The sequence below is a fragment of the Physeter macrocephalus genome, chromosome 10, assembly GCF_002837175.3.
Source record: "Physeter macrocephalus isolate SW-GA chromosome 10, ASM283717v5, whole genome shotgun sequence".
Taxonomy (NCBI): domain Eukaryota; kingdom Metazoa; phylum Chordata; class Mammalia; order Artiodactyla; family Physeteridae; genus Physeter; species Physeter macrocephalus.
In genome coordinates this window covers 19041455-19062842 of record NC_041223.1, presented here as the reverse complement: position 1 = coordinate 19062842, position 21388 = coordinate 19041455, and the positions used below count along the sequence as shown (strand labels likewise).

General features: G+C 40.2%; 1 protein-coding gene across 1 annotated transcript; it reads left to right on the top strand.

The window, feature by feature from the left end:
• Positions 1 to 622: 622 nt before the first annotated feature.
• RAB32 (RAB32, member RAS oncogene family) lies at positions 623 to 20773 on the top strand. Its single transcript, XM_007103492.2, has 3 exons — positions 623 to 1090; positions 15867 to 16144; positions 20260 to 20773. The coding sequence occupies exons 1-3, from the start codon at positions 841 to 843 to the stop codon at positions 20404 to 20406; spliced, it is 675 nt and encodes a 224-aa protein (XP_007103554.1). The 5' UTR covers positions 623 to 840; the 3' UTR covers positions 20407 to 20773.
• The last annotated feature ends 615 nt before the right edge of the window (positions 20774 to 21388 follow it).

Below are 21388 nucleotides of genomic sequence, written 5' to 3'. Positions count from 1 at the left end.
TATTTCAGTCCATTCCTAGGATCTGTCTCAGAGCCTCTACCACCGGAACACTTAAAAAGGCTTTTGTGGTTTGCTGAGGAAGTAAAACAAGATCGTTTTGGAGACCTTGTGTCTTCTTCCTCAGACTCACTCCTTCGTTTATACAAAAGCGTTTTCAGTCCTTTGTCGAGTTCAGAGTCATCCGTCCACTCTTTCTACTTCTAAAGTGGGCCGCTGGAGATCAAAGACAATGATCTCCAGGTGTTAAACTCCCTCAGGCCCGAGCCAGGGAAGGAGGCTGATTCCCAGGCCCGCGCCTTCCAGGCTGGGGTCGGCCCCCTGGACAACCACCTAACGCCCCTCCGCGCTCTGCCCCGGGGGCGTTCACCGCCGGCCTCGGAGGCCTGACCTTGAACCGCCTGGGCTCACCGCGGCTCTGGGAACGCTCGCCGTCGGCCCCGGGTTCTCGGCTCCCCCGCGGCCAGCAGGGGGCGGCCGAGCTCAGCGCCGCCCCGAGGAGGGGACGCCCGGAGATAGGAAGTGCCCCGAGTTCTGGCCCGGCCCGCCAGGAGCGCAGGCGGCGGCGGGTAGAGGCTTCCTCACCCCGGCCTCCCTAGCCAGGCCACCCCCCCCAGCCCTTTCCCCGCCCCGCGCAGGCTGCGAGCGGCGGCGGGTTCCGGGTCCTGTGACCGGTCAGGCGCTGCGGCCGCGCGGCGGGGAGGGCGGCCGGCCTCGGGGAAGTTTCGACGGCCGGCGGGGGCTCCCAGGGCGCCGCGGGGAGGGCGCGGCCGGGCGGGGGCCCCGGCGCGGAGCCCGAGCTTGCCGAGAGCGACCGGCCGGCTGAGCGAGACCGGGGCGCTCATGGCGGGCGGCGGAGCCGGGGACCCGGGCCGGGGGGCGGCCGCCGCCACGGTGCCCGAGACCCGCGAGCACCTCTTCAAGGTGCTGGTCATCGGCGAACTTGGCGTGGGCAAGACCAGCATCATCAAGCGCTACGTCCACCAGCTCTTCTCGCAGCACTACCGGGCCACCATCGGGGTGGACTTCGCTCTCAAGGTCCTCAACTGGGACAGCAGGACGCTGGTGCGCCTTCAGCTGTGGGACATCGCGGGTAAGCGGGTGGCCCGAGCCGCGGACGCGCGGGGACCCCACGGCGGGCAGGAGGCGCCCGCCGGGTTTCCAGCCGTCGGGAACCAGGGGCCTCTCGGCTGCTTTCGGCCTCCTTTCTTCTTTCTCTGTCCTCTGCCCGAACTCGCCTGCCCTTGTCAGTTTAGAAGAAAGGGAGTAAACCACTTAGAAAGAGGGAAAAGGATGTGGTTCGCGTGGACTCCAGAGGAATCAGGACAGTGGAACAGGCAGTAGTAGTCGAAGAATTTAAAAGCAGGACAAGATAAATAAATGCATTAATTAATAACCCTGGTTAGATGCCTCAGCTTAGTGTGTGGAGAGCTGTCTTATTTTTAAGAGACGGAGGGGAGGCCCTGTGCTCTGGCGCTCTTACCTGACCAGAGGTGAGAAAGCCATGGGGGCTTTTCCCGAAGTTTTAACTCTGAATCTTTTTTTTTCAAGTTTTTAAAAAATTTTTTAACATCTTTATTGGAGTATAATTGCTTTACAATGGTGTGTTAGTTTCTGCTGTATAACAAAGTGAATCAGCTATACATATGTTCCCATATCTCTTCCCTCTTGCGTCTCCCTCCCTATCCCACCCCCCTAGGTGGTCATAAAGCACCGAGCTGATCTCCCTGTGCTATGCGGCTGCTTCCCACTAGCTATCTATTTTACATTTGGTAGTGTATGTGTGTCCATACCAGTCTCTCACTTTGTCCCAGCTTACCCTTCCCCCTCCCCGTGTCCTCAAGTCCATTCTCTAGTAGGTCCGTGTCTTTATTCCCGTCTTACCCCCAGGTTTAACTCTGAATCTTGACAAGGAAGAGCGAAGGGAGGGGGCTGGCTCCTCTCATTCGCTTTAACGTTTCACAGGTGAGAACTGAGGTTCAGAGTGGTTGAACGACTTACCCAAAGTGACGCTCCTGGTTAGTGACACAACCAAGACTAGAAACCAGGTTCCTTTTCGGAAGGTTTTTCATCACCCACCTTGGGGCTGAGACACTTCCTTGTGAGCGAAACCCCATTCTTCATATACCGTGCTCTCATCCCTGGGGCAGGCCACCCAGGCGAAGATTTGGGAAAGTTTCTCTTGAAACCTTATGCTCCTCTTCCCTCCCTAAACCAGCACCTAGCCCCACTCCTGCCTCCCCAACCGCAATGTTTTATTTCCCTGGCATTTGCTCTCAGTTGTCATTTGGGAGCGTAATATACCTGGTTGAGGGGTACATATTCTCCTTGCTCTAATGTATGAAAACTTGAACTCTGGCTGGTGTGGTGGGTGGGATGTGCACATTGAAAAAGACGTTAACTTTGGGAAAATTTAAATATGGAAGTGGTACCAAGAGTTACCCTGTTCGGTCATCATCCATGTTAAGGTCAGTCTGCATTAGAGAGCATTTGGATGGGAGCATGTTCAGGGTTGGAGAGACCATCCTTCATCCTCCACTTGCATAACAGAAGCCTGTAGGTGTGGTCACCCAACTGGTAGCAGAGTCAGGGACACAGGTCTGTCTGCTGGGTAGTGCTCTTGTCATCAACAGCTTATTACATATGATAAGGTATTGAAGAATTATAACTTACATACTCATTTATTTAAGAACAGGCTTCTCTACTTCGGATGTGAGAATAAATTGATGTATGTCACCTCAGAGAAAGGGGGATAATCAGCCTTGGGCTCAGCTTTTTGTTGTTTTTGTTGGTTACAGAAAACCAAAAGTTCGTTTGAAAAGTCATCTTTTGAAGCCAGAGGCTTCTTTCGAAACACTTCCTGCTTTTTCATAGTGCACTTATGACTTCTTATGATAGTATTGCTTCTCGACAAAGTCATGGATTCTAAAGGTTGCCTTACTATGTGATACAGTGTAGCCGTGAATTTCCATGAAGGTGATTTTAAATCCCTGCCTAGGAGGATTGTTGACTTTGCCTTATTCTTCATGTAAAATAATGTGGTATTTAGCGATTAAATTATGATTGGGTCCTATTGCAGGTAAATAAAAGATTTTTATGGCACAGTTGTGTTTTTAAGCTTCAAGGAAAGAAGCTTATATTTGGAGACTTGGGAAAGCAAAAGCATGAGTAAGTTTTCTTCCTGGGTATCACCTCTTTTTTCATCCTTCTTGAAGAGATCTGTTTTGCCAGAAAGGGGACATAGTCAGTCTTTACCAGACTCGGGTATATAGCGGCCTAGATGGAATATCCTTGCACTTTTGCCTAAATCCAAAGCTTGAGCTTTTCCAGGAAGGAAAGCAGACCTTTAAGATCTCCAAAAGGGATTCCATCCAGCAAGTACCCACCAGCAATTATCAAGATTAGAGGTAAACTTATGAGATAATTGGAAATTATTAGGCTCATCTTTTAAATAAGGTTTTCAGTGTTAATATATAAGGAAACTAAGAGCAAAAATATTGTGGCTTTAACTTAAGGTTTAGGGAGCTACATCATTAACTAGGTTTGGTTTGAATATTTGAGCTACTAGTGAATCCTAGCTCATACCATTTGAATTAAGTAGTAATGTGTAATGAAGGCAAATTGAAGGTCACTCCAAAAAGTTCCCCATGGCTAAACATATTTGCCTTATGTAGTAACAAAGTTGAATCATATTTAATTCTCAAAGGAGGGAAATAGTCCTTGATGGCAAAATAGTAGGTGGAGCTGGCCACTTGATATGACTAACTTAAGGTGTGGTGTTATTACTATGTAGCTTTTTTGTTGTTGCTTTAGAGATGGGAAAGGTGCTAAAGAAATTATGTCAAGTCTCTATACTTGAAAGCTTTGGCAAGTGTGACAGGCAGGAGTTATCCAAATGTTTTCTGTAAATGTGGCCAGGCAGTTTAAGCTAAACTCTTCAAATTGAGAACCATAGTGACTCTTGGGTACAGGCCTTACAAATCCTTATTACATCAAATGAATGTAGCTTTAAAATACAGATGCAATTTAATATAATTTTTGTGTTAGGCAATTGCTGTCTTTTACTTCATATCTGCTTTAAGACTGCGGCTCAATACATACTGAAATATACTAAAATAGTGAAGTCTTTGATAAGATTTTAAAGAGAGTTTACCTAATGCATACTGAATTAGGATGCAGCATCTGATCTTCCTTTTAACATGTATTATAGATGAATTAGTATTTGGCCCACTACTTATTATAAGCCTATTAGCAACTGTAGAATTTTCCAGGTAGGTTGAATGGCTGGTCTAGGCTAAATCTCTCTTTTTTCTTAAGTTTGTCCATTTAGATCTAATGTAATATAATTCAGTCTTCATGTATTCATCGTTTTTGTAGAGGAGGCAGAATTTTATCTCTGCCCTCCTAGAGCTTTCAGCTGGGCCTGAGAGTTAATGTAAGACAGATTAATAACAGAAATTTATTTAATATAAGCTTTACGTGACACAGGAGCCTTTATAAGGAAAGGAAGACCCCAAAAAGTTCAACCTAGTATAAATGCTTTTATACTAGGTTGAACAAAGAGAGGCAATTGTAGAAAAATAACCAAACTCTATGGGAGGCTAAAGGAAGATAAGAGTTATTTTAACAAGATCTGTTTCTGTAGAATACTCTCAGCTTGACTCCCCATCTCTGGTGATGAGAATGTTTCCTTCCTTCCGGTATAGGGAGGACATCTTTCACATGGGAGTTTAATCTCCCCATTTAAGGAAGAAGAAGGGGAGATTAGAGCACCCTTCGTGCACTTGCTGTTTTTCAAGTGCCTTTAGTTCAAATAATTCTTATGCCAAAGTGGCTTTTTGCGGGGTGGGCTATTCTGCCACCCTCCACTTTTAAGGATCAAAATTTCTTTATAAAAATCTGAGTAATACACCTTTGGGCCAAAGAACAAATCAGGAACAATGTATTCTGAATTCATGTAAATATTGTTTACCAAAGCATAAAATGCATGCTTGGAAGACGTTATAAATTATATAAACCATAGTTAGATTCACTTTTGTTTTTTGATGCACATCTGAAAATAGAATGTTGATCCTGTCTTTCTTGTTCTCTCTTGCATATTGCCAATTACTATATCTAGTGATCTCTTCTTGTCTTCTTTGATAACCCTCCAACTGTTCATGAGCAAGAGTCTGGAATATTATCTCTGATGCTTTCTTGACCTTCAGAGTATCTGTCAGTCAGGGAGTATTAATATTCAAGTTTTTTTTTCTAAATATGAAGAAGCAGTGCTTTGAGGAATTAGTCTCTGTTATTTGTAGTCTCTGTCTTAGTACTACAGTAACTGTCTTAGGGCTTATTGGGGGCCAGTTGCTTAATAACTCATTTAAAGGAATTAAAGAAAATCTTTATTACATCTGACCCGTACAATCTTGCCATCTTCAGCCTTATTCTGGCTCAATTTCTGTGCAGAATTACAAGCAAAGCCTACTGTCCCATTTTACATCTTCAAATCTTCCTCAGTTCGTGAGTTCTGGCACACCTTTGGGTGCCCCAGTATGGACTGTGCTTTCACAATTGCCCAGGCAGCAGGAGTTTCAACATAACAACATATTTGTGTTATCGCACATGAAAATTCCCCTGATAATGATATGCCTGTTGCCTTTCCTCCTTTTGAATATGTTACCATTCTTAGTTGCCTCAATTAGTCCACGTAAGCTAAAAGGTGCTCCGGTTAGAGGTAGAGACAGCCAAGTGCTGATAAGAAGTACTAAAATTTGACTTGGCTCCCAGCCATTTGCCTAATCATTCTATTGTTTGAACTGGATTATAGGCTTTCAGAGACCCCATGGTGTAAATACAGGGAGGTTTGGTAAGTTGACCGAGAAAACACAGGTAATCCATGGCACCGTACAGAGACAAGACTCATGTCTCTGTCAAGTAGCACAGTGGATTTTTGGTTCACTGGATTCAAAACAGTAGCGTTAACTTTTCTCTAAATTTGCAAATGTTCTGGTCATCCCTATTTTAGAGCATATGACTCATATTTGAATAATTACCATATCTTTATGTCATCAATCCAGAATTTCCAGTTCTTATACTTAATTCTGAAGCATACTGCTTCCAAAGCAGACACTTTTTGATTGGCTGCATCACTTTTTTTTGTACATTTTGAAAGACTGTTTCCAAACTGTGGACTTCTCTGAAGTTAACAAAGCTCTTTTATTGGTATATGGTTGCAGAGCACACCCTGGAAAAGCAAGGTAACAATTACAGATATTTGTCTGGTCTACGCTGATCTCATGGATTGAGCCTGAATGCCATGCATTATTCCAGGGCTGCAGTGTTATTTTCAGATATATTTTAGGAGAAATTTGATCCGTCATGTATATGTTATCCTGACCTTCCAACTTTCTTAAGCTTTTGATATATAAATTTTAATGATTCTTATTCCCTTTTAAATGGTACTCAAGATTTTGTTTTTATTCAAGTGTGATGAGGCCAACACATCAGGAGACAGTTGCCATTGAAAGAAAGAGCTTGTTGCTCATGGTTCCCAAGGAGGGGGACCGTGCAGGACGCAGGGCCGTGCAGGGAAGCACCAGGGTCGTTCAGGAGGCAGAAGGAGAAAGGGAAGCAAGGGCTAGAGCCTTTACTGTGTTTTTTGCAGCAAGAAAAGGACAAGGCAGTGTAGGCAGGCTGAGCAAGCTTAGGATTGGATAGTTTGAGAGACTGCAGTTTGTTCTGGGCTATAGGGATGGTCCCTAGTTGTCTAGTACCTGGCCATGAGGTGATTCAGGGCAGGAGGATAATGTCCTGGACTGCAGGAGCCTGGAAAAAGAAAGCGGGTAGAGGATAAGGACTCGGGATTGGTTGGTTTGCATATCGAAGACATGCTCTCAGCAAGTTGTTTGCTCTCTCTAAGAACTAGCTAACCCTAGGAGGGGCCGTCCCTCCCTTGGTCCGCAAGGCCCCAGGATGTCAAAGCATCATAAAATATAGAAAATAAAAAACCTGATTAATACATATTTCTAAGCACTTACTAAAATAGATTGAGAGATGAGAGAAAGTACTCTTCCAAAGAAGAAAACTTTGAAGGCCTTTGATTTGGAGGCCAAGAATAGCGTATCCTCAAAATAGTGAGGATTTCACATTTAATCAACACTTAAGTAATAGAGAGTGGGCTAAGTTGACAAGTTTCAGTTGTATTATGGTTGTAGAGATCTTCTCTTGGATGGTGAAAAAAGTGCTGACATATGTGGGGAGATTTCTGAAGGGTGAGACAAAAGATCAAGAAAAAGTTGCTTTAGAATTCTACTCAATTATATTTTCAAAAGAGCTTTTTGCAGTCGATGCTAGAAACATGTGATTTCTTCACTCTTATTCTGAGAGAGACAAACCGCATAAAAATAAATGGATAGCAGGGCTTTAGTTTAAGGCTCTCTGTTGGTCTTTCTAATTGACAGATGATCTTACATTCTCTTCTTCCCCATTCTTTTCACTCACTTCTACCCAGATATTTTCCTTAATCATCTTCCGTAGTGATTTTTGATTGCTTTGAAGTTAAACTAAATATATTGGGGTTTTTAGTGTGATTATATGGGACCTCCTCCGTCAGACTCATCTGAGGTGCTTAAAATGCAGGTTCCTTAGCATCAGCTATAAGCAGAATTGGCTTCATCTGTCCAACATCCCCAAACATCATGGTTTAACAGGAGAGAAGTTAAATCTCTCACCTACTAAGTCTGTAGTTGAGCAGTCCACGGCTGGTGAGCGGAACCATTTATTCTTCCTGGACCAAAGCTGACATTTCAGCACTCAGCTATTCCCTGGCCATATTCTTTGTCTTTGTGGTCCAGTCAAGCGCACATGCCTTGCTGCAAGGGCAGCTAGAAAACCAGGGCTTTTTCTGTTTGTTTTTAAATTGGACACATTGCTTTCCCAAATAAAATTCTGTGAAGGGATATTGGAGAGGCAACTAGCAATCCTCCATGCTTACCAAATCAGAATTCCTAGAGGCAGGGCCTGGAAATGTGTAATTTGCCAAGCACCATGGGTAGTCTGATTTATACCAAAGTTGAGAACAGTTGTTCTGTCTTGGCTCTGCTGCATGCTGCAAGCAGACTTACCCTCCCACCGCACTCCACAGAACAAGTCTGCTGCTCCCCGGGCTCCTTCACACTCACCTTCCCTGACCCTTAAGTTCCCGTCTGGTTCATATCACCTGCTCCTTATCTATGTGGCTCTCAAGAGGTGATGTAAGTAGACAAGAGAAATTACAGGACAAAGGTGGTACATGTCTTGCTCTCATTTAATGCTTAAGAAAGGAAAAAGCCAATACCTCAAACTTCTTAAACGATTATGACTTTGGACACAAACCAAAAAGATATTTTGATTTTTTTCCTTCCTTTAAATTGATTAAAGTCAGGTGTTATTTTTATAGTCACCACCGAAGATGTAAATAGTTGAATAAAAACAGACCGTACACTGTGACCTAAATACCACAGAAGGCTGCTCATTTCAAATTAGCCAAAAGAAAAAGCCAGACTCTGAACTGGCATGTATTTGGGAATAGGTAATTTTGTAGACTACTTAGTGAAACTGCTACCATCTCAAAAGGAGTTTGTTTTCCTTTTAGTTTAGGTATTTAAAAAGTTTTTCTTGATTCAGTTTTGTTACTCTTTTGCTTGACAGAAGGTGGTATGAGCAAAAATGGTGCTTCGTACATGATTTAAATGGCAGCTTTGCCTCTTCCCCTATAGAGCTTATTTTTCCAAGTGGAAATATATTTCCAAATGTAAGGATAGAATCCCAGAGTTAGGAAATTTTGGTATTTGACCCTCTCACATAATAACAGTTAACATTTATTAAAAGCTGTTTTATAGTCACTGTCATTCAATTTACTTTTATTCTCATTTATACTTATGATAATCTGGAGAAATGAGAATGATTCTCAGTTTATAGTTGAGTAAACTGAGACTCAGGAAGATTAGGGGATTTTCCTAAGGTCTGTACACCTGTAACTTGCAGAGTTAGGGCATGGATCCAGATATTTTTCATTCCAAAGGTTACATTGTCATGTTGTATTATCTCCCTCTCATCTACACATGACAAAAAGGAAAACCAGACGAATGGTATTGTGTAAAATCATGTGACTCCTTTTACCTTCTTCATGGTACAATATTAAAATATGAAACTCAGTACATATCAAATCCAAACTCATATGGTGCTAATTTGATGCATTAGCTTTTAGACTCGTTTTATCTGTGGAGAATACAGCCACTTGTTTTATGGAAAATTGCATAAGCCAGTGGGGGGAAAATGGGCAACTAGCAATACAGTCTGTTTTTAGTTACATTGTTTTATTGGTCAGTATTATGGTAGTTCTTTAAGAAAGTGTTATTTTCTTCTCACAATACCTATAGTTTTTATATTTAACATATAATTTTATATGTTAAATATTTAAGTGTAATGCTGGGGCACGTTTATAAGGGCTTTATAAAGTAGTAGTATAATGAGTCATTAACTGGATGCCCTAAAAATAACAAAAACCTATGTGACTACAAATTGTAACCTCTTACATATAAAACCCAAGACCCATTATGACATCACATTATTACCTGTATCAAGCTATAAAAATTTTTAGTGGATAGATAATTATCCTTCTAGAACCAATGACTGGACTTAAATTAAATTTTGACTGGGTCTTGATCAGTTACCCACCACCCACACAAGCTTGTTAGAAGCGCTTCATCTCTGAAATGCACACTGAATTTTAAGGATTTGTTTTTAAAGGACTTTATATGCACTGACTAGAAACTATACATTTTCTCCCAATCACCTTGAGCAAGAATATGTAGCTCAGTAATTCTTGGTGGGAGAAGATAAGCATTTATACTTGAACAGCTAAGCACTAATTGTCCTCTTGCTCAGATTTATTTTTCATTGTGTAATTTATAGTTTGAGTTTCAAATAACATTAAGAGACATTTAGCTTATTTATCAAATGGGGGCATGAACGTAAAATATTGAGACAAACGTTTAAAAAAATGAAACCAGTGATTAAAATCATAAGAGAAAGCATCTCTGGCATGTGTTTCTGATAGCAGTTCAAAATGCAGTACTTTCCTTTTCAAATCAGAGAGGAAATACTTCCCTTTTGAAAATTTGCATGCGCTATAAAGAGATAAGGCATACTGTTTTGTGGGGTTTTTTTCCTTGATTGGGATATGTATTCCTGGAAATGTATTAAATTATCTCAACTCCTTTTCAAAGCCATTAGTGTTGGATACTCCAAATATTAGATAAGCATTTTAATCCTTTTGCCTGCATTATGTACCTTACAGGTCATCCATTTCAGTATGTACAAAGTCGTGCATTTTTAAATGTCTTCGAGCCTAGATGACTAGCACTGTGCTCTTTTTTTCCCTTTCTCATTGCCAAGATATCTAGCTATAATCAGGGTTCCTTCTCCTAGAGAAGGAAGTAACACATCTTTTTAAAGGATAACGCATTTCAGAGCCATTTGGAATATTCAGGCAATGTGTCCACAGCAGTATGGATGAAAAACCCTGTCCCTAGAATCAGCATAGCTAATGCAGTTAGCAGTGGGGCACTTCCTTATCTGCTGTGGTAACGCACTAGGGGACATAGAGCAAGGCTGTAACTTTTGTAGCAGGGCTGTGCTGTCCTTAAGGAAGGTCACTCCCAGGCTCATCGCACCTTGGATCTATTTGGAAACGCAGGGCCATGTGGAGCAATATATACTCCAGAAAATACGTGGCTAACAGATCAGACAGTAGTACATTTGATAACAAGTCACCCTAAGAAATTTGAGTACTGTCATCTCCCTGGGATTTTATTTTCTCATCTATAAAATAAGAGAGGTTCGACTAGATGATCTGGAGTGTCATTTTCCAGTTACAATATTGTCCATTACAGTGTTTTGTCAGGAAAGCATAAAGTGGTCCCTCCCCTTCCTGTAAGAGACGATTACAGCTCTGGTCACAGAAGGTGGTGTTGCTTAGCATTCTCCCCACCCTGTCTGAACTACTTCTACAGACCTAGTAAGAGGGAGGTCTCCCAGGTTCTGCTGAGTTTCCATATTGCTATACGCTTTAACGCTATACACACACGCCATGAAACAAAACACGTGCAGCTGTCTTTACATTTAATAACTCTAGACTTTCCCTTCTACCCAGTCCGCTCCCGTCACAGGGCACAATCCAGGAGCATTCAGCATGGCAGAAATCTCCTACTTTTATATATGTATTTGCAGAAAGTAGAATCCTAGAATAATAAAGATTTCTCAGGCTAAACTTAAAATGGTTGATTGGCTGCCCCCCTCAGAGTATTTTTTTATTTTCTTTTCTAAAATTTTTAAAAGAAATCTAAGAGTGTATGGAATTCTAATGCAATTCTAGTTTGGATGTGAAAGTCTTTCCCATTAGTTTGATCCTTAGCCCTTCTTTGAACCTAGGAAGGGCTGACTTCTGATGTGCTGTGAAAGGGGAAGTAGGAGAATTCGTGTTTCTCTTGGGGATGGCTCAGAGCTCCTGGGAAACTGCCTCGAGCAGTTAACATGGCTTTGACTAGGCTGGCCACCCCCATGGGCGTGCAGCCTGAAAGTCACAGCATGGAAATAAAGTTTATGAAGATACTATATTTTCATGATGAGTTAGCATTTGAATGGCATTTCTTGATAATGTATCTTTCAAAAAGACTCGTAAGATTAGCTCACCTCAATGAATAACATCCCCTTGTTTGATACAATAATATGCTCTTTGTATCCCTGATTATACCTAACACATCATGGTGTCATTTTGTCTGTTTCCTCAAATAGACTGTGAGATCCTTAAGATCATATTCACTGTTTTCGTTATTTTCTTCAGTGTCTAGCACAGTGCCTGGTACACAGCAGGAACGTAATACATATTTTTTAGTTGAGATCAGATAGAAGAGATAAAAAGATATTTGGGAGTTGTACCAGCTAAGATACACTAGGTTATGTTGGGGCTCAACAGCATTAAAATGATTATTTCTCGTGCTTTTTACTTGTCCACAATGGGGAACAGAGGTGGGAGGGATGGTGAGGAACGTGAGGATGATTTTTCACTGGAGCCACTTGGAGACCCAGGCTGACAGGGGCCCTACCATCTGATACTATCATCTCAAAATTGGGGTTCAGCCTTGCTGCTTCAGGACAAGTGATTCTGCTGGAGAGCAACACTTCTGTTCACATTTCATCGGCCAGGACTAGTCCATGGACACAACTGATTTAGTGGGGGCAGAACAGTGTGCTCCTCCATGTGTTTAGAAGTGGAGGAGGATGGAATATTCATGAACATTAGTTTTGTTTTCCACTGGACTCCTTTGTTTTAGACAATAATAAAGGAATAGCTAAAATTACCCAAAGATACAGGATGCAACTCATACTCTAGTAGCAAAGTTTACTTTACTTCCCAGTTTAACAACTGAAAGAGCTTAGCAAATCTGTGCATTTAAACCTTTAAAACAGCATAGTTAAATCTAGGTTTCACCTGGTTAGGTTTTTGGAGAAAAACCTTTAATTTTATGTTAAGATTATTATTTTAAATGAATTCATCTTATCTTCTCCACTCCCTAATTAAACTTCATATGTTTTAGAAACTTTTGTTTTTTACTTGTTTTTACCAGTTCGAGAATATCTCTGAAGCATTAATGGATTACTTTTGAATTTTAAAAAAGAGATTATGAACTCAGTAGAATAGGAAATATATTTTATTACTCTTTTGGAGAATAAGCTAAATGCATGGACTTGGCCTTGTGATGCTGGGTCATTTACATTTGATCCCCGTTGCTGTCTAGATTTGGTGATTGCAGAATCTTTTAGAAAATCATTTTAGCATTAAATTTATAATATAGAAACCTAAAACATCCGAAGTGAGAGCTGGGTGGGACTTTGATGACCCCTAAAGATCTCTAAAGACAGTTGGCTGATTTAGGCAGAGAAAGTTATTTCCTGGGGTAACTTGACTGTTGGGTGCTTGCTATTTGATTCTCTAGTACAGTTGTGCTTTCCTCAAGTTCATTTTCCTCTGCAAGCTGTTTTCACCACTACAGGGTACAACACATAACTAGCTAATAGTTTAAGGCTTTGCCATGTGTAATCAGCACCATTTACAAAAGGATACTCAGGGTTTCATCGTGCACTACATTTACTGAGCACTTAATGATAATGTTTAGCTAATAGTTATTCAGTGTTTACTATGACCTGGCTTTTTACACTCTTTGAACTTGCAGTATAACCTACATGCAGAGACCTTAAGTGTATACCTTCATGAATTTTTATATACCACTTCCAGTTCAAGGTATAGACTGTTCCTAACCCCCTAGAACAGAAATCATTAAATTTTTTCTGTAAACTTCCTGATAGCAATTATTCTAGGTTTTGTGAGCCATTTACTCTCTGTTGCAACTACGCAGCTCTGCCATTATAGAGTAAAAACAGGCATATAATACATGAACGGATGAGGATGGCTATTCTCTAGAATTTTATTTAGCTGGGTTTGGCCATGAGCTATAGTTTGCCAAACTCAGCCCTAAAAAAATCCCAGGCAGGCATTTTACATTTAACCCTTCCAATGACCATATGAGGTAGGTATTGTTTTTTATGACTTTATTGTTGTGTAGTTAACATACAATACACTGTACAATTTTATAAGTTTTGACATATGTATACCCTTTTGAAACATCACTATAATCAAGATTGCAAATATTTTCATCACCTGAAAGCTATTTGCTCTAGCTCTTTTGTAATCCATCCTCCTGCCTTGCCCAAGGCAATCATTGATCTGCTTTCTCTTACTGTATCACTATAGCTTCTGATTTTTTAGAATTTGATATAAAGGGACTCATATTATTACCTATTCTCTCCTTCATCTGGCTTTTTTGACTCAGCATAATTATTTTGAGATTCATCCATGTTGTTACTTGTATCCATAGTTCCTTTCCTTTCTATTGTTGAGTTGTATTCCATTGTATGGATATACCATAGTCTATTCATTAGTATGTAAATAGACATTTGGGTTGCTTCCAGTTTGGGGCTATTAAAAATAAAGCTGCTATGAGCATTCATGAACATGCCTTTTTATAGACATGTGTTTTCATTTTGTTTGCAAATACCTCAGAATGGAATGGGTTTGTTGTATGGTAGGTATATGTTTACATTTTTAAGAAAGTATCAAATTGTTTCCCAACATGGTTGTACTATTTTAAAGTATTATTCTTACCAGCAGTTTATGAGAGCTCCAGTTGTTCCACATCTTCACCAACACTTGGTATAGTCAGACTTTTAAATTATAGCCATTGTTGTGGGTATAAAGGATCAGCTCATTGTGGTTTAAATTTGCATTTCCCCGATGGTTAATAATTCTGAGCATCATTTCTTATGCTTATTTATCATCATATAAATTCTTTGGTAAACTGTTCCAATCTTTGGCTTACTTTATTAAATTTTTTTAATCTTTGGAGTTTTGAGAGCTCTTTGTATTCTGAGTACAAATTTTTTTAATCAGATATAGGATCTGTATTTTTTTTTCCTCCCAGTTCGTGCCTTTATTTTTCATTTGCTTAACAGTGTAATTGGCACTGTTTTGATTCGAGTACAAATTTTTTTAATCAGATATAGGATCTGTATTTTTTTTTCCCTCCCAGTTTGTGCCTTTATTTTTCATTTGCTTAACAGTGTATTTGGCACTGTTTTGATTCGTCACATATGGTGATGTTAGCAAGCACACCCTCTGCTGCTGAGACTGTCAGGGAGCTTCGAATCCTGGCTCTGAAACCTAAGGAAATGGATATTCTAAGCCACAAGGTCCTCCTCAAAAATGCCTTGCCACATACATTTCTGATTTTCTTATGCTTTAAAAAGAAAGTTAATATGAATACAGACTTGAATATGCTTTAGCATGGTTGGTAAAAAGAAATATTTGAAGGGATTTATAGATGATTCTATGAACAAAACAAAAGCCACTAGAGCTGAATAGCTTTTTATAACTTCTGGATTTCTGTACGTTGACTAGTTTGGCACCCCACCCTCTATTCTAAATTAAAGGGGAAAACCATAAAATAGTGGGTTTGCATGTCTGCCTTCTTAGAGGAGAGCAGTCTTGCATTTTGAATCGAAAGCGGGTTTGGCTGGAGATGTGAAGGGAAGAGGAGTTAAGAACATGAGTTCCGGGGCTTCCCTGGTGGCGCAGTGGTTGAGAGCCCGCCTGCCGATGCAGGGGACGCGGGTTCGTGCCCCGGTCCGCGAGGATCCCACATGCCGCGGAGCGGCTGGGCCCGTGAGCCATGGCGGCTGAGCCTGCGCGTCTGGAGCCTGTGCTCCGCAACGGGAGAGGCCACAACAGTGAGAGGCCCGCGTACCGCAAAAAAAAAAAGAACATGAGTTCTTTTATCTCATGTTCAGTCCTAATCTTTTTAACTAGCATTTTACCCACCACACTTATCTCCTTCCTGCAAGTCTTATTTTCTTCTATTCTTGTCTCTTCCCTCCACTCCCAACTTTCTTTTTTCCTTTAGTACCTCTCTTCTCTTAGACCAAGAAAAGTGGAGGGGGAAATGATGGACTCTGTAGCTTTACGAACTGTCATCTCGGTGTTTATGGAGAATGTGGGGTACATGCACAGAACATAAAACTGGGTAACTGTGTACTCGGACCACATGATCAGCCGCTTCTGCCTCGTGGTTCGTGGTTCTGTGTGTATGTCCTTAATGCTACCAGTTTACGGTGCTATGGAATGACAGATATGTGTTTATAGCATTATTCTTAGGGTCAAAAGGATTATAACTAAATATCGCCTCTTTCCGAAGTATAAGTTTTTAATCTCTTATTATACTTACTTCTAGGACAGGAACGGTTTGGCAACATGACCCGAGTATATTACAAAGAAGCTGTTGGTGCTTTCGTTGTCTTTGATATATCGAGAGGTTCCACGTTTGAAGCCGTTTTAAAATGGAAAAATGATCTGGATAGTAAAGTCCATCTTCCAAATGGCAACCCTATTCCTGCTGTCCTCTTAGCTAACAAATGTGACCAGAAAAAAGACAGTGGCCAGAATACTCCCCAGATGGACCAGTTTTGCAAAGAACATGGCTTCACTGGATGGTTTGAAACCTCTGCAAAGGTGAGGTCTGCTGTGCGTTTGTTATCTGCTCTGCTGTTAATTCGTAAATCTGACCTGTAACTTTAAAGTATTTAGATGGATTTACCTGAGTGGTTTTTGGAAACTTAGTAAAAGGTGAAGCGTAGCATGGATATGTTATAGCTTCTTTCACTCAGCAGCAGGACTGCTTTCAGAATTGGCTAGTGGAGAGGTGAATAGAAGGGCAGATTTTACATTAAAATAAAAATGACTATTATTAGAGCAAAGAACAAATGACATTTTCTATGAGTTTGAGTCCTTAAATGAAGTACTTTCCATGTACCTGGAGTTTGTGGGGTATGAGGTATATTGTCAAGCACAACTAGTTTTGATTTTTACGGAAGGCTTAATAAAACTTAGGTACATAGTTGTCCCTAGGGAAGATGTAAGTCATGTGCAGGTCTAACAGACATTGAAAAGGTCAGAGAGAAGATGTATTCAGATGATGTTTGAAGAGTTTTAGATCAAATGTGTAGGAAAATTTGAACAAGAGGAAATTATCAATATTTGTGACATACTTCTTGATGAATAGTAGAGTGAGAATTTTTTCTTTCAGCCATTATGGGAAGCTGGATAAAATGTTTTTTGAAGAAAAACAAAAACACATTGGCTGTTGAAAATCCTAACGGTCTAAATATACACGAAAGCAAAGGTGACAATACCAAGCACAAAATATTGTGCTGGAGGGGGTTTATGTGCATTGGAAGTTTCACTTTAGAGGTCCAGTAACATTCAGACATGAGAGGATGATGAATTATTAGCAAAATTCTGTGATGGCAAACTCAAAACCATGAATTTGATATAATCTTAACACAGTTCCAGCTTTTAGTATGCCTTCTGTGAATTTCTTGTATATATCAAAAAAAAAAAAAAAATGCATTGTTTCTCCAAATGACCTACTTACTTATTACCAGGTTACTTTTAGCTTTACCAGAAACCCATCCTAAAAGTGGAAGATTATTTGCTGCCACTGATGATCAGAATAATGAAAGCAAAGCTGTGGGAGACTACACAAAAAGTGCTCTGAAAATATTGTGATGGTGGGGTCACTGGAAAAAAATAGTGTCTGCTGAAGACAGAAGTGTTTACTCCTAAGCTAAAGGCTATTTGTTTAAACAAATATATTCTAGTATCTTAAAATTTAGTTTCATAAATAAAAAGTAGTAGTGGAAGAGAGATGAAGACCAGGGTTGCTGCATGAGCACTTAGCCAAACAGGAAGGAAGAGATTGCAGAAGGCAAGGCTTTTTATAGAGGCACTTGTTTTGGAAGCCATGCCCTCTGTCTGCTCTCTGCATCTGTGGGGATTTGCTTTACTTCCCGGCTTTGTTAGAAAAAAATTAGTGGTTATGTGTAAGTGTTTATTAGAGCATGAGATTTGGTGGAGAAGATGAATATATTACAGATAAAATTTCCTCTTCTGGTTTTATTTGAATTAATCATTCAGGTAATAAATCTAAATTTCTCCCCAGAGTCTAGAAGGAAGAGTCATAAACAATAGTATCATGTGGCCTGTCACCTGAGAATGTATAAGTCATCAGCTTCATGATATCTATGGACAGGGTTACATGTAGAGGTGAAAAGAAAAACATTCATATGTTCTGTGCCTTCCTACAAATATATTAGAAACACCTTCTGCAAAATTTCCTTAGTGGTAAACCAGGAGTATTTCAAGAGAGTAACAGTAATATAAAATTTTTGTTAAAAATTTTAGTCAAGGCTTAAAGTACCACCCAATTGTCACTAATACCTATGCTTCTGAGCTGGCCAGCAGCTAACTTCAAATCTGATTTCTGCTAGAATACCAGTGATCTGAATTCTGATACAAACACAGCCAAAAGGCAAGTTTGAATTCATGAACTTCATCTTTTCACCTTTATGGAAAATAATGGATTTCCAATATGAGAATGTGTGACTAATTACACTACAATGTGGGACTTTCTGTTCCTGATCAATAACAATTAAATGCAGTAAGAGAACATTATAATTATTCGGTATAATGGGGATGGTGGGGACTGAGGGACATTTGGGCATTTAAAGATCAATACGTTAATTAAAGTTAATGCTTATCTTGGGAGTGGAGGTAAAAAAAAAAAGCTTGTGTTGGTGCTAGAAAAGATACCTGAATAAATAGCAGAGGTCTTGCAGAGTTCTCACTGTCTGAGAAAGGTATAACAAATAACGGAGAAGGCTAGAATGAACCTCGTGGTACTGGACTGGAATTGGAAAAGTCAATATATATGTATATATATATATACACACATATATAAATTCTGTATTAATGTGTATATGTGTGTGCATATACACACACATGCACATACATGTACACATACCTACACAAACATAGAAGCAGATACCAGTACGTGTATGGATACATACATATTTACTGGGTGTGTCCGCTGAAGAGGATTAGAAGCAATGACAGCACAGAACCAATGAGCTTTGCAAGTCCTTAGAATTTGGTTTTTAAATACTGTTATCCAATAAAAAGAACTGAGTCTCCCTGGAGAAATGACTGATTTCACGACTAGTAGGACAAGGAAAGTAAAGATGTGCCTGAGATATTTTGTGGTGCCGGAAGGTAAGGAAACGCTCACAAAGTGACGGAGATGCGTCAAAAAGACACAGGAGCCTGCTTATAGGAGCTCCAAAACCTAAGACGATTTGAGCAACAAAATAAATAATTATTGTAATGGACTTAATACATAGAATAAAATAATAATCCATGATATGAATAAACAAATGAATAAATGGGAGAGAAGAGAAAGCTCTTCCTAACAGTAGAACTCCAAATCATAAATGGAGAAGGAATGATGGAAATAGAAAGTCACCATTAAACACAACAGTAATAATTGTTCTAGGGAAAAATTAATTGATGCCAAAATGCGTAGGGAAAGGTATGGTGAAAAACAGGATATTTACATATTTGTACTGAGTACAGAGTGAAAAATAGTAACTTTTCAGTGGAGAAGCCTGGCAGACATGACTTCAAGCAAGTATGCCTCCTCATACACTGAGAAGGGCACATCATGTATGTCTTATTCCTGCCAACAATGCGTGACTTGAATTTCATGATACGGGAACATCAGACAGATCCATACTGAGGGATAGTCTCTGGCCAGTACTCTCTGAGGGTGTCAAGGTCATGAAAGGCAAGGAGACCGAGGACCTGTTCCAGATTCAAGGAGACCAAGGAGACAGATCGCGAAATACAGCTGCTCGCCTGCATCAGAAACAGGGCAGGGAGACAGTTGATGAAATTCGAGCAAGGTTGATAGAGTAATGCTGGCACAGTACTGTCATCTGGTTTCTTGATTTTGATAGTTATACTCTGGTTGCCTAAGATGTTAATGTCTGAGGAATATGGGTGAAGAATATATAGGAATTTTTACTACTTTTACGATGTTTCTGTAAATCTGAAATTATTTTAAAATGAAAAGTTAAATACTTTTAAAAAGAAGCACAGTTTTTGCTATATGTTACGTATCATATATTTAACGACAGCTTATGAATCAGTCACACAAATGTTGTGATAGCTGGTGACTCCTAGAGCACCCTTAACGGGCATCACACCCGCAACATTGTTTCAGCTCAGTTTATACATGTCAACTAAAAGTCATAATTTGCACTCAGAGATGGGGAAGCGACATGTTGCATTTATCATATTTTAATGTGGTTTGAGCTCTTCAGCATTTTTTTTTTCCACAATGTATCCTGCGTACTTGAAGTAGATGTTCAAGGGCAGATTTTTGTTTTTGTTTTTATCTCTGTGCTTTCACTTATGTGGCTGGCGACCTACAGCAGGATGAAGACTCATTTACCGTGGAGATAGTTCATTGAACCTCAGTGGCAAAAGTTTAAAACATTAAAAAACAGAACATCAGAAAGAGTGATCCTTTGTAAAAAGAAGAATGTCTCAGTCACATTACTCAGTAGCATTGAACTCTTAGCAAACACTTTCGTATTGGAGCAGGAGATGGAGCTGGCGCACTTATAATGCCCCCTCTGACAAACTTTCCTAGTTCCTGGTAATACTCTAATGCTTTCCTCTAAGAATATTGATCCTGAGAATTGATCCTGGTTGTTTCTGCACTACAGGATAACATAAACATAGATGAAGCATCCCGGTTCCTAGTGGAGAACATTCTTGCCAACCACCAAAGCTTCCCTAATGAAGAAAACGACGGCAGAATTAAACTGGATGAGGAGACCGTGAAAAAACAGAACAAATCCCAGTGTTGCTGACTCGGCGTCTGCTTCTCTCCTGCGGATGCAGCCTGATTCGGTTGGAAGCAAATTCCTGAGACTGGATCACGGATGGTGGATATGCTGCTCTGTGAATCTTCAGGGCTGTGCCTTAAAATAACAAGGATGGCACCCCTGGGAGCCTGTGACGAAAGGGGACCCTGGTGAAGCAGTGTCCCGCCAGGGGCTCTTCCCCTTCACCTGTGAACACTTAGGCTTCTGTTGTTGTTGCCATCATATTCAGGATAATGTTTATGTCCTTTTTAACATCTTTTAAAATGACAGTTCTTCAGGATTTGTTAAGGCTTGGAAGTTGTGGCTTTCAGTGTGAACCCTGGGCTGGTAATAAACTTTCCCTGCAGCCTCACTGTAGTTTTATGAGTCTGTATTTTTGTCTCCCGTATCCTATCCTCAAGTTCGAGGGAGGCTTTGAGACCCTTTTCGCCACAGAAAGCTGGAAGTTTCTGTTGAGCAGTTTATTTTTCTAGTCAAAACTTTGGTACTTCATGTAAAATTGTTATCCTTAAATATTGTAATTTAACTAGTCGTGGCTAGTGTGACATGTGGTTATTCCCCTTAAATACATTAAAATCCCCTTCCTAATGACTCAGGAAGCACTCACACCACACTGGTACTCTGATCTGGTTGGTACCAGTTGGAAACAATATAAATGAACATCTCTTCTTTTCTCTCCCTAGTCCGTTCTCTCCTTTCTTCTTCCTGTGTGTTTGTTTATAACTAAGAGCCTGATAGATATTACTGTTGCAGTTGTAACTAGTCTTTTCAAATCTGTAATAGTAATGGTTAAGGAGAGACTTTATTTCAAAACATATACAATTAAATCGAGATTTCTGTAGTAGGCATTGTGAAAGAAATTAGGTCATGTGTGGTTTTATACAAAGTTTTGAACATTTAAAGTATAGTACATGAGAAACAAAGCAGGCTCACAATACTTGTATTGTCATTTAACCCAATTAAGGAA

Bases quoted from the DNA above. Each gene is read 5' to 3' on its own strand.
- RAB32 (XM_007103492.2), top strand. From the start codon at position 841: ATGGCGGGCGGCGGAGCCGGGGACCCGGGCCGGGGGGCGGCCGCCGCC. The intron at 1,091-15,866 runs GTAAGCGGGTGG...ACTTACTTCTAG, and splicing joins TCAGCTGTGGGACATCGCGG to GACAGGAACGGTTTGGCAAC. The intron at 16,145-20,259 runs GTGAGGTCTGCT...TCTGCACTACAG, and splicing joins GGTTTGAAACCTCTGCAAAG to GATAACATAAACATAGATGA.